The 13,267-nt window shown below is 49.6% G+C and overlaps 1 protein-coding gene across 9 annotated transcripts in view; it reads right to left on the bottom strand.

Moving 5' to 3' along the window:
- Positions 1–2,225: 2,225 nt before the first annotated feature.
- TNC (tenascin C) overlaps positions 2,226–13,267 on the bottom strand; it is a 93,660-nt gene continuing 82,618 nt past the window's right edge. For all 9 annotated transcript variants that reach the window (XM_067743532.1, XM_067743531.1, XM_067743533.1 and 6 more), the window contains 6 exons: positions 12,098–12,230; positions 10,367–10,518; positions 9,500–9,596; positions 8,462–8,623; positions 5,501–5,664; positions 2,226–2,946 (listed from right to left, as the gene is read on the bottom strand). In XM_067743532.1, the coding sequence (XP_067599633.1) occupies positions 2,836–2,946; positions 5,501–5,664; positions 8,462–8,623; positions 9,500–9,596; positions 10,367–10,518; positions 12,098–12,230 (819 nt within the window). In that variant the 3' untranslated portion in view covers positions 2,226–2,835. The remainder of the gene's footprint in view (positions 2,947–5,500; positions 5,665–8,461; positions 8,624–9,499; positions 9,597–10,366; positions 10,519–12,097; positions 12,231–13,267) is intronic.

Here is a 13,267-nt window from a genome sequence, read left to right as displayed (position 1 = left end):
AGATGGAGCTGGAAAAGGGGTTCCCCGACTCGCCCCCCGCTCCATCTCCATCAGTCTCTTCCCTTCCATGTCCCTGTGCTGCCTGCTGGAAGCCTGGGGGCATGGGAGTCCATTGGTCTAATTCATAAAGGGTGGTCTTAAGGATACAGAGCACGGAGAGGGGAGCAGAGCAGATAGGGGAGGGGCAAAAGGGGGACCAAACACCCTGGAAACGCACTTTCAGTGGAGAGCTACAGAGTGCATCATGGAGGTGGCAGTGGGCTTGGACCTTGAGGGTGGGGTAGAATTTCACAAGACCTTTCAAGATGCAGGAGGGCGCTTGAACAAAGCCACAGAGCCAGCCACTGAAAGATGTGTTTGAGGAATACCGAGCCCACACTTCTGACCAGAACTTGTGGAGTGTAGACAGTCTGAAACCCACTGTGGTGGTTTTGAATGCCATGGCCTCGGGCCTTCTGCCTACCCTGTCTCCATGTGGAGGCGTCTGCGATCTTCTGAAGGCCGTGATTAAGGACTGTTGTTGGATGCAGCGTCTTCACCAAGAGACTTCGATTCTTGTGTGGCTTCTGGGGAATACCTTACCCGCTTAGTGACATCTGTCTCTCTCGGGAGCGGTTAAGTTGGGGCTCGGGGGCTCCCACGTCAGCAGCCAGTAGGGGGTTAAGCCCCTCACTTAAGGCTTGGTTGTTGCAGGGAGTCAGTTTGTTTGAGTTTACACAGCAAGGCCAGTGTTGCTATGGCTGGATTGTAGGCAACGAGTCTTATGACCTGGAGCAGCGGATTGTGTATATAACACGTCTGCATTTATTAAAGCAGGATGAGCTCAGCAGCAAAGGATCTGGCTGGAGCCACGAATTCCTCTGATCCTTGTTTCGGAGCCATCGCATTCCATCTGAGTGAGGTCATCAGCCCAAACATTTTCATTAAATAAGTCGATTTGTTGAAAATCCCCAAGAGAGTGAACTGAGGATTGCAACGCCCACCACCATCCTTGTTTTAAAAGACAAATGTATAATGTGCGGTCCTCACTCACATTCTCTGAGTACAAACAGGTCTGCTTTTCCGGGCAGTGAGTTCGCTTCATCACTAGATGTAGTCGGACCAGACTGGGCGACACAGCCTCTCTTCCTTTTGGGGGACGCTGAGCAGGGGACAAGGAGACATTCCTAACAGACTTTCTCTCTAAGATTGCACGGTTGTGGGAGCCTGATGAAGGAGTCAGGTAGCCTCCCACACTCCTCATTCTGCACCGCGGCACACGTACGCTCAGGGAAGGAGAGATTTTCACCAGAGGCTTGGGGGAGAGAAAGAACCCTGGGGCCAGAAGGCCTGAGTTTAAATCCTAGTTCTGTTATTAACTGGGGAGATAGCCACGGGCAAGTCATTCCATCCTATGACGCCCCCCAGTCCACTATCTATCAAGTGAGAGTAGCGACAGCCCATGCTGATGAGCACTTGATATCTGCCACGTACCATGCGAAGGGCCTCATGGGGATGATATCATTTATTTTCCACAGAAATGCTCTGAAATTAAGAAGTCTGTGTATCCCCATTTTTCTGACGGGAAAACTGAGGCACAGAAAGGTTAGGGAGCTAAGGAATGGTGGAGCCAAGGTTTGAACACAGGCAGTCTGCCTCTGGGGACCTTAACCCTTGCACGATAACAATTGTCACCTCATCTATGTCAGAACTTTTAGGAGACTGCATTAGAAAATGGGTATAAAAGTGCCTTTTTGGTTTTGTTTTGTTTTTTGCTCTACGCGGGCCTCCCACTGTTGTGGCCTCTCCCGTTGCGGAGCACAGGCTCCGGACGCGCAGGCTCAGCGGCCATGGCTCACGGGCCCAGCCGCTCCGTGGCATGTGGGATCCTCCCGGACCGGGGCACGAACCCGCGTCCCCTGCATCGGCAGGCGGACTCTCAACCACTGCGCCACCAGGGAAGCCCTAAAAGTGCCTTTTGAAACGATAAACTGTTAGTCTTGGAAGTGTTGAGCAGGAAGCTGTATCTTAAGTTATAAGCTTTTCCCAAACTTATACAGCTTTGTTCAAAACCGTTTTCCTCTCTCCCAGCCTGTAGTCTCCCTTTCCTTCTTCCCCTCCTGCTTGGCCATCATCCCTCCTTTCCTCTCCCTTCCAACATCCCTCCTTTGCTCAAATATATTGGTGGAATTTGGTGGCTTTGGTGGAATCCAGGCTCGACAATGAAAGGAAAACCAATGGCCAAATTTAAAAGTACTTGTGCTTTTATTAAACAAAAAAAATAATACAATCAGGTACTGTCCAGATGTGTTTTGGAAAGGAAGATCTGTTTAAAAATCCTTAGTTTATATCATCATCATCATTATTATATTAATAACATTAATCATATCCTTAAAATCGAAACAGTATTGCTTTTCTGAAATGTAAAAAAAGGGACGGCTTCAAGACACACATTGAATCACTGCTAACAAAAATAATGATAATTAATTATACAGCTTTGTGTAAAATACAGCTGGTTCTAAAACAAACTACCACTGTACAGCCTACCCCGCTCTCATTCCCGGAGCCACCCAAGAGAAGGAAAATCATTGTGATGCTGTCACTGGAAGACTTTTGCTGAATCAAACAACAAAATGGAAACCTGTTGGACACTGTGGTCTTTGGTGTGAAGGGAAGTCATCGCAGAGTGGGTGAGGCCAGCGCTGCCGCCGCCGGCCTGGGTGATCCATGGTCAACTTTAGCTCCTGCCAAATGCCCAGGTGTGGCTTAATAGTCAGACTGCTCACATCGGTGCTTTGGTAACATTATTTTCGTTCTCTGGGCCCTACTCTTCTCTCCCCCAGTTGTCCCCAGAATTTATGCCCGTTTGCGCCTGCCTTCGAGGTTTCGGAAGTTGCTGGGTCTCAGCTTCATCTCAGCAAACTGGATTGAATACTCGTGGCCCTTCCAGTGGAACCAGTTAACACCCTGTGAAAAAGAGAAGACCTTCAGATTGGTTTCCACCAGGCAAGGTGTTCACCAACCATCGCTGTCTCGTTGACGGAACAAGACGAGTTCCGTTTCAACTAGACCGTTTGGTGGTTCCCAGCTGTCTCTTGCCAATCCGTTTGTTGATCTGTGTAGTGAAAACTTTCAGAGGGGCTGGCTGACTCAGACTCAGTTTTTTTACTTGAGGCAGAAGTCACCTGAGTTTGCATTGAGCTTTGATCTGCCATCTTGAAATACAGTGGTGGCTGATGAAACTTACCGTCATTAGGACTGGGTGCTGCAGGAATTCGGATCATGATTGGAGCTTACAGAATTGAGTAGCTATATGCAGGGGTGTCTACACTTCACAGGATTCCTATGGAGTGTTTTAATAGGGGTTCCTATGGAACGGCACAAAGAGCATATACATGGACACAAGTTTTGCAACCTGACATATAAGGTTAAACCTTAGTGCTCTTACTTGAGAGATATAAATGAACAAGTTATCAAAACATTCTGGGCCTCAGTTTCATTATTTTTTTCTTAAGGCCCAATAATGCTAACCTTGGCAGGATGCTGTGAAGATGGGTCAGTACAGGAGCTGCCACAGTGCTGGAAACATCATAGGTGCTCCGTAAATACTCTTCCCCAATCTCAAGAAGGGAGAGATATTCTTGGAATTTTGGCCAAAGATTTTCCTCAAGGAAAGACTATATTTGCTTCCGGGCCTCCTGGTTCCAGGTCTGACTCTTTAGCAAAGTCTACAGATGGTAGACTCTGCCCATGGAATCCCACAGACCCCTTGTCCTACTGGGCGTGGGGGTCAGCTTCAGAGAGTCCTCCTATAAGGCCTCCACCCTGCGCAATGACACCTCTTCTCTTTAAGCTTCATAGGGCTGGGAGGGAACATGTCCACAGAGGAGATGATGGCTGGTGAAATGAGGGAAGATATCGATGTTTTGTTTGATTGTAATTTTTTGGCATTGACTGGTATTGGACAGTCTCTATATCTGACAGGGGGATGGGGTTTGAGAAGTGCTGACTCATTTTATGGGCAAATGTGTCTGTAATTACTCAACCTGGTCCTTGTGCTGCCTTCCTCTGCCCTCATTCTCCCCTCTGATAGAGGTTCAGAGCTGGAAGCAAGCCCTCCTCGTACTATGGTGGAGACTGAAGGCAGAGGGGGAAAGTGACTTCACAGAGGCCACACAGAGCCAGAGCTGGGACTGAACTCCCATAATTGTTCTGTGGTCTTTAACGTCATCTCCTTCTTGCAAAATTGGATGGAAAAAGAAGTTTCCTCTTGGCATGTAGCTTTTTCTCCCCCTCCCAAAGGACTTTGTGTTACACTGGTGTTAGGGGACAGGAGATAAAGGCAATACAGCAGCTCTCAGAGTGGACGTGTTATTGAGGCCACATGATAAGATGGAGAAAACACAGGACTGGCGTCCAGAGGTGTCCTTCAAGTCTTCCCTCCTCTGTCAAATAGGCATGAAAAGCCATGTCCTGGTCCCCTTACAGAGTAAAAGTGATGCACATGGGAGACAAGGCGAGAATGCTTTGAAAAGTGTCAGAAATTATGTCAAGGTAAGGTCTGCACTTAAGGTCACGACAAGCATTTGCTGGTAGTCAAGTCAACATAAACACATGTATCAAAAGCATTAATAGCAGAGAGCAGCAGGTAAAAACAAAAGCAAAAAAAAAACCCAACAACAGAAGTGTAAGTAAGCAAGATGACGAGATGCTGCTTCCCGCCCGGGACCACCCATCAGAACTCCTGGGGCTGTTTGGTGTTATTTGTACCTTTGCCTTTTTACAAAGGGATCCCAGGTTGCAGACTGGGTAAGACTTGCTGAGGCCCAGCCCAGGGTGATCAGTCTGGGTGAATACCCGTCCTTCCTCCCTGGAGCAGGGATGGCCGCTGAGAAGGACCATCGTGGTTAAGCAGCTGGGCCCACTAGACTCTGCCCACTTTTCAGGCACCTACTCGTGCAGGCAGGACTCAGTGTGAGATGGTGGTTGAATTTGGTTTTGCTCACTTATCTCCACAGGGAATCTAAAACATCCGTTTCTAGGATTGCAGAAATTGTGTCACAGCATCCTGTGTGGTGCAGGGAAATTTGGAGAGCTGGAAGGTTTGACTCTGCCTCCAGCTTTGCTCTGTGACCTCAGGGAAGTCACCTTTTTCTGGGCCTCGATCTTAGGAATCAGAAAAGGAAGGGACTTAAAATCTGTGGTCTTTGCTCTGAGATGTTCTTGGGGTGCTGGAGGTGCCTCTACGCCAGGGTGGGGAAGCAGCGCCCTGGGCCTGCATCACCCCTGGTTCACCTAGATGGCCTCTACTTTCATCTGTTTCCTTCTGGGGTTCAGACGAAGACTTAATTTGAGGAAAGCTGGCTACGCTTGGTGTCTCCCTGACCAGTGGTTCTCCTTGGGATCTTCGTGGGTTAAGACATGCTATCTCTGTGATCTCTCCTGGCCTGCGGTCTCATGGGGATCTCTCCCTCCTGGCCTGCTGGCCTCAGCCCTGCCCAGGGCCTCGCTGTCTGCTCACCTGACTGTGGTTATTGTCCCCGTATCTCCCCATCAGGTTGACGCGGTGGCAGTTCTTGTACCAGAAAGCCCCCTTGTAGGACAGGGCACAGTTGGTGATGGCCGAGTCTGTGTCCTTGTCAAAGGTGGAGAAGGATCTGCCGTTGTGGTAGGCCATGGAGTCACCTGGGAGAGAGAAAGCACAGACTGAGAGCCCAGCTGGAGCTCCCTGTGGGCTGTGAAGGGCAGCGCCAGGGTGACGACTGAAGGGCCCTGGGGTGGGCCGGCCTCAAACACTGGACCCCGAATTAGGATCCAGCGTGGGCCTGGATAGGACATGAGTGTCATCCCCGAGCCTCGTTTCTGATAGAAGCAGCATAAAGTGGTAGAAGGTAGAAGGTACAGGTGGCTTTGGAGGATCTAGCTCCAATCCCATCTCTTTCACTCTTAGCTGTGACCCTGCACAGGTCAAGCCTCTTGCTGAACCTCAGTTTTCCTATCTGTAGAATGGAACTAGCACATTGATTTGATCCACCTCAGAGGGCTGTTGGAGCAATGGATACGAAGGTGTACACTAAACAGGTAGTGTGGTGTGCAAACGGTCATGATTGTCGCTATATTTTTTTTTTTTTTGCGGTACGCGGGCCTCTCACAGTTGTGGCCTCTCCTGTTGCGGAGCACAGGCTCCGGACGTGCAGGCTCAGCGGCCATGGCTCACGGGCCCAGCCGCTCTGCGGCATGTGGGATCTTCCCGGACCGGGGCACGAACCCGTGTCCCCTGCATCAGCAGGAGGACTCTCAACCACTGCGCCACCAGGGAAGCCCGATTGTTGCTATTTTTATGATTGTGTTTGCATTCACTGTACGTAAAGGAACTCAGAGAGTAAGGTGGGAAATTTGTATTCAGTAATGGTGTGCTTTCCCCTCAAATGCAAGTATTCAGAGCCATACTTTAAAACAATTCTTTTCGTGCATTTATTTATTTATTGTCTATTTATTCATTAATTCACATTCACTCACTTATTCACTCACCCATCTAATATTTATCAAGTTCTAGTATGAGTTTAGTTTTCCACTCTGCCATGCTGGTTTTCCAGAGCTATCCTGAGACAGTCTATCTTGAGTCTCAGCCTACAGAGCCATACTTATAATCAAGCCTTTCGGGTTTTAGATGTCACCGAATAGCTTGTATATCGTACAGTTATTTTTCAAAGTGTTTATGGGACCAGTTTTCCCTGATTCTTAGACAAAAAGTCCATGTATATATAGTGCTATATGGGAATCTAGTTTGCAATTGAATATATTGAATTTTAGGAGCATTTAAGTGCCATTTCTTTCTGTGTCCCCTCACTCCCAGCCCTGGTCAATGCAGTGCAGAAAGATTTCAAGACATCAAGGCATTCTATCCTGATATTTTGGAGCAAGTTGTCAGAGGGACTCGGGTGCCTTGGTAACTGATGAAGCTATCAAGAGCATGAGGATGGCAGCTAGATATTGATGAAACAAGATGCTTTCCTGTGGAGGGGCTGCTTGCCATCGATACGCACAGGAGGATGTAGCCCCAAGGGTTAGCTCAGTGCAGGGGCAAAACATGGCTCATTTTCTGTTGGAAATACAGAAAGAGGTGGGTGGAGGCCACCTCCCCGCCCCTCGGTGCCTGTGCTTGCCCTGTAACAGTATCCTCCTTGCCTGAAGCCATCTCAACAAAAGACGTATTTATTGCCAGGTAATAAAATGTCAGAATTCTTTGAGGGATGCAAGAATGAAAACAATTTTCACCCCTGCGTCTCTGTCTTCATTTCCACCAGACTGATCTCTAAAGAGCTCTGTCTTTCATTAGGTTGAGCCTGGCTTTTGGCAAATCTTGCGTGGAGGCTTTTCCCATTATGGATGCATTCTTTCAGGGCTGAGAGGTTGGGAATGTGCTACAGCATCTGTCTCTTCTGTTTCAATAAACGTAACTGAAAACCACCCCAAAGTGGGCAAGGGGTGACATGGCGTGGTCACAGTCTTACACCTGATCCCCCTTGTTACCAAGAATACTCGTCAGCAGCCAGGCTTGTACCGTGGGCCCACCGTCCACAGGCTCTTACAGCTGTTCTCTGAGCCTCAGTTTCCTCATCTGTATAATAGCAATATCACCTGGAGATATATATATATATAATTTTTTTTTTTTTTGGTGAGACCTAAAAGAGGGTAATGATATGAAGTATCTGCAAAAGAAGCTGCTACCTGGTGGGCCTGAATGCATATCGTTTCCTTATTTGTTTCTCCTATGATGTGGTGTCAGAAAACCACACAAAGGCCATTTCAAGGCAAAGAAACCTTCAAAACCCAAACCAGGTTATGTGCCAGTCAAGGAGTGAAGGACTGCTGGAGAGGTGGTGAGCTCCTGGTCATGGGGGTGTGCAGGCCGAGGCTGGATGGCCACGTGGCAGGAATGTCTTAGAAGAGATTCCTCCAGCTGGGTGATGGAGTGGACTGTCTGCTACTCAAAGTACAGGCCACAGACCAGCAAAGCCACCAACAGTGGCATCATGTGGGAACTCAGCAGAAATGCAGCATCTTGATTTCACCCTGGACATACTGTGTCAGCACACTAACAGGCTCCCCCAGTGGGTCATATGTGTGTCACAAATTGAGAAGCACAGCAGTAGATGAGTATTAAGGCTCCCAAGAGACTGCTTTTTTCTCAGTCTAAAACAGATCTCTAAACATGGCTAAGAAAAAGACATATTTTGAGTGACAATAGCTACAAGTCCGTCCTGATTGTCCTAATTCCCAACCTACTCTATGTTTTGGTGACCAGAATATCTACCCAACCTTGTTCAACTGTAGTTCTGCTGGTTGGCACCTAGTAGGGATTCAATTATTTGTCGATAAACAGATGGACCCATGAAGGAAGGAATGAGGAGTGGAGGAGCTGGCTGAAAACCCGAGAAGCTTTTGCGGTTCCCTGGGCTCTGAGGATGTCTGTCCATACCTGCTGTCCCGCTGTACCCCTCCACCTTCAGCCGGTAGCGAGTCCGGGCGTCTCCCACGCTGAACTTGTCGTAGACGGCGTAGGCTGACTGCCCGTGGTCCCGCAGGTCCACCCGGAGCTCGTACTGCCCTTGGGCTGTGATTTTGTTCAGGGTGTCCAGCCCTGTGGACGACAGGCAAGGGGTTGCCTAAGAAGCGCAGTGACCGAGGCCCTCATTCCTACGCACCCCGTAAGAGCAGCGGCCGCGTGTGCTCGAAGGAGGTTTGCGTGGGCGCCTGGGCTTGCAGCTTGGTTTGCTCTTTGCTGCTGCAACACCAGGTGAGATATATACGGTTTCTGGGCCTCAGCTAAAATTGTGTTGACATCTTTGCCCTGCCAACCGCCTAACGTATTATGAAGATAAAGGAGATAAGGTGGAGCGCGCACCTTTTAAACTCTACAGCTCCTTACAAGTGAAAGGCGATGGAGGACAGGGACGGACATTCCCTGGCCTGGGTGCTGGAACGTAGGACGGCGCCCTGTGCCGGTCGCTTGTGGCAGTGTGGGCTGCGTGGATGGATGGATGGGTGATGGCATTGTCGTGTTGGCTTGGGAGAGTTCACACTGCAGCTCAGCTCTTGATTGGCTAGATATGGCCAGCAGCGTAACCTCTCTGAGGCTCTGTTTTCCCAGGTGCGTGCAAGATAGGAATTTTGTACCTTGTGGGGTGCTATGAGACTTAGAGGTTGTGGCCCTGAGGGACTTAGCATAGGATGGAAGCAGTGAAGGACATCAGTGAGGATAATTCTCTAAATGGCCCAGTGATTGACTTGAGGCTAGGCTAGGCCTGGCTAGTGGCTCTCCTTTGGCTGGATTTTTATTTTTAATGACCCAGAGAATTTAAAGTCTTTCCATAGAGAATTTGACACCCTGTGTCGCCCACCAGAGCTATTGTTTCCTCGTAACCTATTTCCTCTCCCACAGTTCGCTGTGGGTTAGGACAGATGACGAGGAGGACAGAAATGGACATTTGGGACACAAACACGCAGGCTGTATTACCAAGCCAGAATTCTTCTTTTAGGTCCCCAAATCCAGCAGTGTAGGCCTTCCAGTTTCGATAGAAATCTTCACGTCCATTTTTGCGTCTCAGGAACACCTATAAACATAACCAATGAATCTGGGTGCGCTTAAGCTATGGAAGGAAAGAGAAGACCTCTTTCTGAGAGGAAGAAACATCCACTGTAGGAAAAGCACCCGCCCCCACCTCTGTCCTCACTAGTTCGCCACGTGACTCAGTGCACGTCGCCTCCCCTCTCTGAGTCTCAGTGTTCTCACCCGAAACATACAGATTAGTAAGACCACCACCCAGCTTTGGGTGACTGTGATGTGCCAGTGTAGGTTCGTCACGTGTAACACACGAACCCCTCTGGTGTGGGCTGCTGACAGTGGAGGAGGCCGTGCCTGTGGGGGCAGGAGGCACACGGGACCTCAGCGAACCTTCTGCTCCACTTTGCTGCCCATCTAAAACTGCTCTAAGAAAGAAAGTTTAATAATTAAAAAGAATACTACCCAGCTCATATGGCAACGGGATGGAAATAATTCATGTAAAACCCTTCGCACAGTGCCTGGTAGATGGCCAACGTTAAGTCATAAACGTAAGGGGCTCGATGACCACTGCCATTTATAGATCACAGAGTTTTTTGAGGATCAAATGAGATAAATGACGGGGAAACAGGGGAGCTGGTTTTTAGGCTCAGCTGCTTTCCCATTACTTTGAGAGAGAATCCCTGAGTGTCTCCATGTGACAGGCGCTGTCTTGGAGAGCTCCTGCACATTAGCGTCGGAGGGCACGGGGAGGACCGCGGCCTCTCCTCTGCCCCCATCCCCCTGCCGGAGAGCTCTGGAGTCTGTCTCCATGATACTCACGATCCATCCACCCCCGTCAGAGGTCATGTCACAGAAGACTTCCTGCTTTTGGGTCTTGTCGTTGTTCAGATAAACGGTGTAGACGCCAGAGGTCGTGTCTCCATTCAGCATGGCTTGGGAGCAGTCCCTGGGGAATGGGTACAGGACTCCAGCTGCGGGATGAGAAGAAAGAGTGGCTCTCTCAGAGCGGGACTGGGGCAGGGGCTTTCAGGTCGCAGCTCGAGTGCTCACTGACTAGACGCCTCTGGGCAAGCAGCCCCACCTCTCTGAGGCTCTATTCTCTCACGCGCAAGATGGGGATTAAAGCTATTTTGCGGGGGGTGCGGTGAGGCTTAGAGGTTACGGATAAAAGGGACCCAGTTCAGTCTCTTATACTGATGGAAGCCACCAGTGATATCAGTGGGAGGAGAGCTGAACCGCTGTGAGGGCCATGTGTCAGGTAGCACCCAATGAACACCCAGGTGCTGGCCAGGATGGCTGGGTCTCTAGCACCCGGCTGGTGGCTCACTGTGGGTGAGGACCCTCTGCCAGGATGGATGCATCTCAGGCTCTTCAGAGGATCCTGAAGCCAAAGACAAGGGTTCTAAGCCCTGAACTTGCCCCTGCCTTGCCTTCTGAGCCCGGGGACCTGAGCGGGCTAACACAAGCATGCCTGGGGAACTTCCACGTGTATAATGTGGTGCAAAAATAAAAAACTCGATAGCAGTGAGTGATCTTGGGGCTGTGCTTAGCAGGTGGGCTTGAGAACTGATGGCAGTAGCAGCTCTTTGTTCTGGTCCGACCTCCTCACTGTACTTTACCTTCACCTGAGGTTGTTTCGTTAGCAGTTTTCTTGTCTGTTTCACAGCCCTAGTCTGGGAGCATCTTTAGGGCACGCTCGTATTTTTTGTGCTCCTAACACGTGCCGTGAGATCTGGCAAAGAGGTGCTTTTGCCCCTTCCCCTCCCTCAGCAGGTGTGTGTAGAGTGACTAGAGTGAAGTGCGAAGGGCGGGAGACAGCGCCGGGATACACTCCATTTACCCAGGTTCAGGGCTCTGCAAAGACCCCCTCCTCCCTTCCTCAGAGAAGCATGCTTCCTCTTCACCAATGGAGCGCTTGCCCATTTGCCACCTGCAGAGGAGACCTAGTGGCCGGGTGTGGAGGTGGTTCCCTGGTCCTGGGACACCTGAACCCAGATCTGACTCCAACTCATGGTGTAACCCTGAGCAGGTCATTTAGTCTCTGGGAGCCTCTGTTTTCCCACCAGAAAACTGGGCATGATTATCCTGGCCCAACGTACCAGCTTCGTGGGAGGACTGTTGGTGATTCTGAATATGAACAGGCTTTGTAAATGCCTGAAGGAGAACACTGAGCTTATAATGAGCCTTGACAATGGCTACCCACTGGGCTGGGAGTTCAAATACAATACAGAGATTCTCACACGGTCCTTATGAAGAAGGGATAGTTATTAACCCCATTATACAGATGAAGAAACTGAGGCTCGTAGAATGGCAGTAACTTTCCTCAGTCACGCAGAGCAAATGGTGGAGATGGGGAATGAATCCAGCTGTTCTCACTGCTGGCCCTCCTTCCCTTTCACCACGAGGCCTGTAACCTCCTGCATCCACATTGCTCTAGCTTTTCCGGTAATAGCGGGGAATTGATTCTTTTCAGAAATTTGATGGAAACATTTAAAGTAGCAGTTAGAGGAGAAGTGGAGGGTTGTTTCAGTCTCCTCCGGAGCCCCTTACTTGTGGTGAAGGTGGTCTTGATGATCTTGCTTCTCAGGGGCCCATTCAGTGCCTGGATCTTGGCCATGTAGTGGGTGGATGGGCTCAGCTCTGCCAGGCTATAAGAGGTGGTGTCTGGATCCACAACAACCTCCTAAGGGCAGAAGAAAAATATAATAGCTTTTGGCCACATAAATCCTCAGAGTACAGATGATGCATTCACTTATTCACCCATCCGTTAATTTCTTCATTCAGCAAGAATCCGCTGAGTCCCACTCTGTGCCAGGCTCCATGCTCACTTCAGGGCTTCAGACATGGGGAGAGTGCAGCATGAGCAAAGCTCCTGGGGCCAGAAGGGGCAGAGCAAATTCAAGTAATATGAGGAGGCAGCGACCTACCTCAGCCACACTTCAGTTAGGGAAGCCGTGGAAGAGGTGGGCGAAGACCAGATTACAAAGGGCCTTAAGTGCCAAGCTATGGAATTTGAAGTTTATCATGATAAGGAATGGAGGTTCCTGAAAGGTTTTTGAAAAAGGGAATGCCATGATCTCAGCTTCATCTGGTAGGAAGATGAATCACACAAAGGGCAAAGGTTTAGACTTTGAGACCAGTTAAGTCAGTGGTCCCTAATATGGCTCTTTTTCATAGATCTCTGGGGAGCTTTAAAATAAAACAGTGCCTGGGCTTCATCCTAGAACGACTGCATCATAAGAGCCAGAAGTGGAGCCTGACCAGGTGCATATTTAAGAAGCTCCCTGGATGATTCTGACGCATAGTCACTCAGGGGGTCTCTTGAGTCAGGAGATGATTACAGCTGCTCAGGAGGCACGGCATGATGACAGCGCAAGCTGACCCAGCATGTCTCTTTTCTAGAACAGAGATGTCCAGGACAGGCAGGTGTGTACAGCTGCTGTAGACCTACGCTAACTACACCTGCTGTTTGTGACTGGTCACTGTGCTGCTGTCCGGACGAGGGGGATCGGTTTCAGTTCTGCAGGAGATCCTCTTGCTTTTCAAATCCTCTTTTTACCTTCCAGTGCCTGTAAAGTCACCTTTTTAGCAGATGACCTTGGTGTCAGGGATGGGAATGCAACCTGCAGTCCTAGTAAAGCAAACACAGCCCACTGGGTTTAGGCAGTAACGGATCAGTGTGGAGGCCCCTGGAAGGTTGATCGGCATCCTCACAACCGG

The sequence above is a fragment of the Pseudorca crassidens genome, chromosome 7, assembly GCF_039906515.1.
Source record: "Pseudorca crassidens isolate mPseCra1 chromosome 7, mPseCra1.hap1, whole genome shotgun sequence".
In the NCBI taxonomy this organism is placed as follows: Eukaryota; Metazoa; Chordata; class Mammalia; order Artiodactyla; family Delphinidae; genus Pseudorca; species Pseudorca crassidens.
The sequence above is the reverse complement of the archived record's forward strand: the minus strand, read 5'-3'. Positions and strand labels throughout refer to the sequence as shown.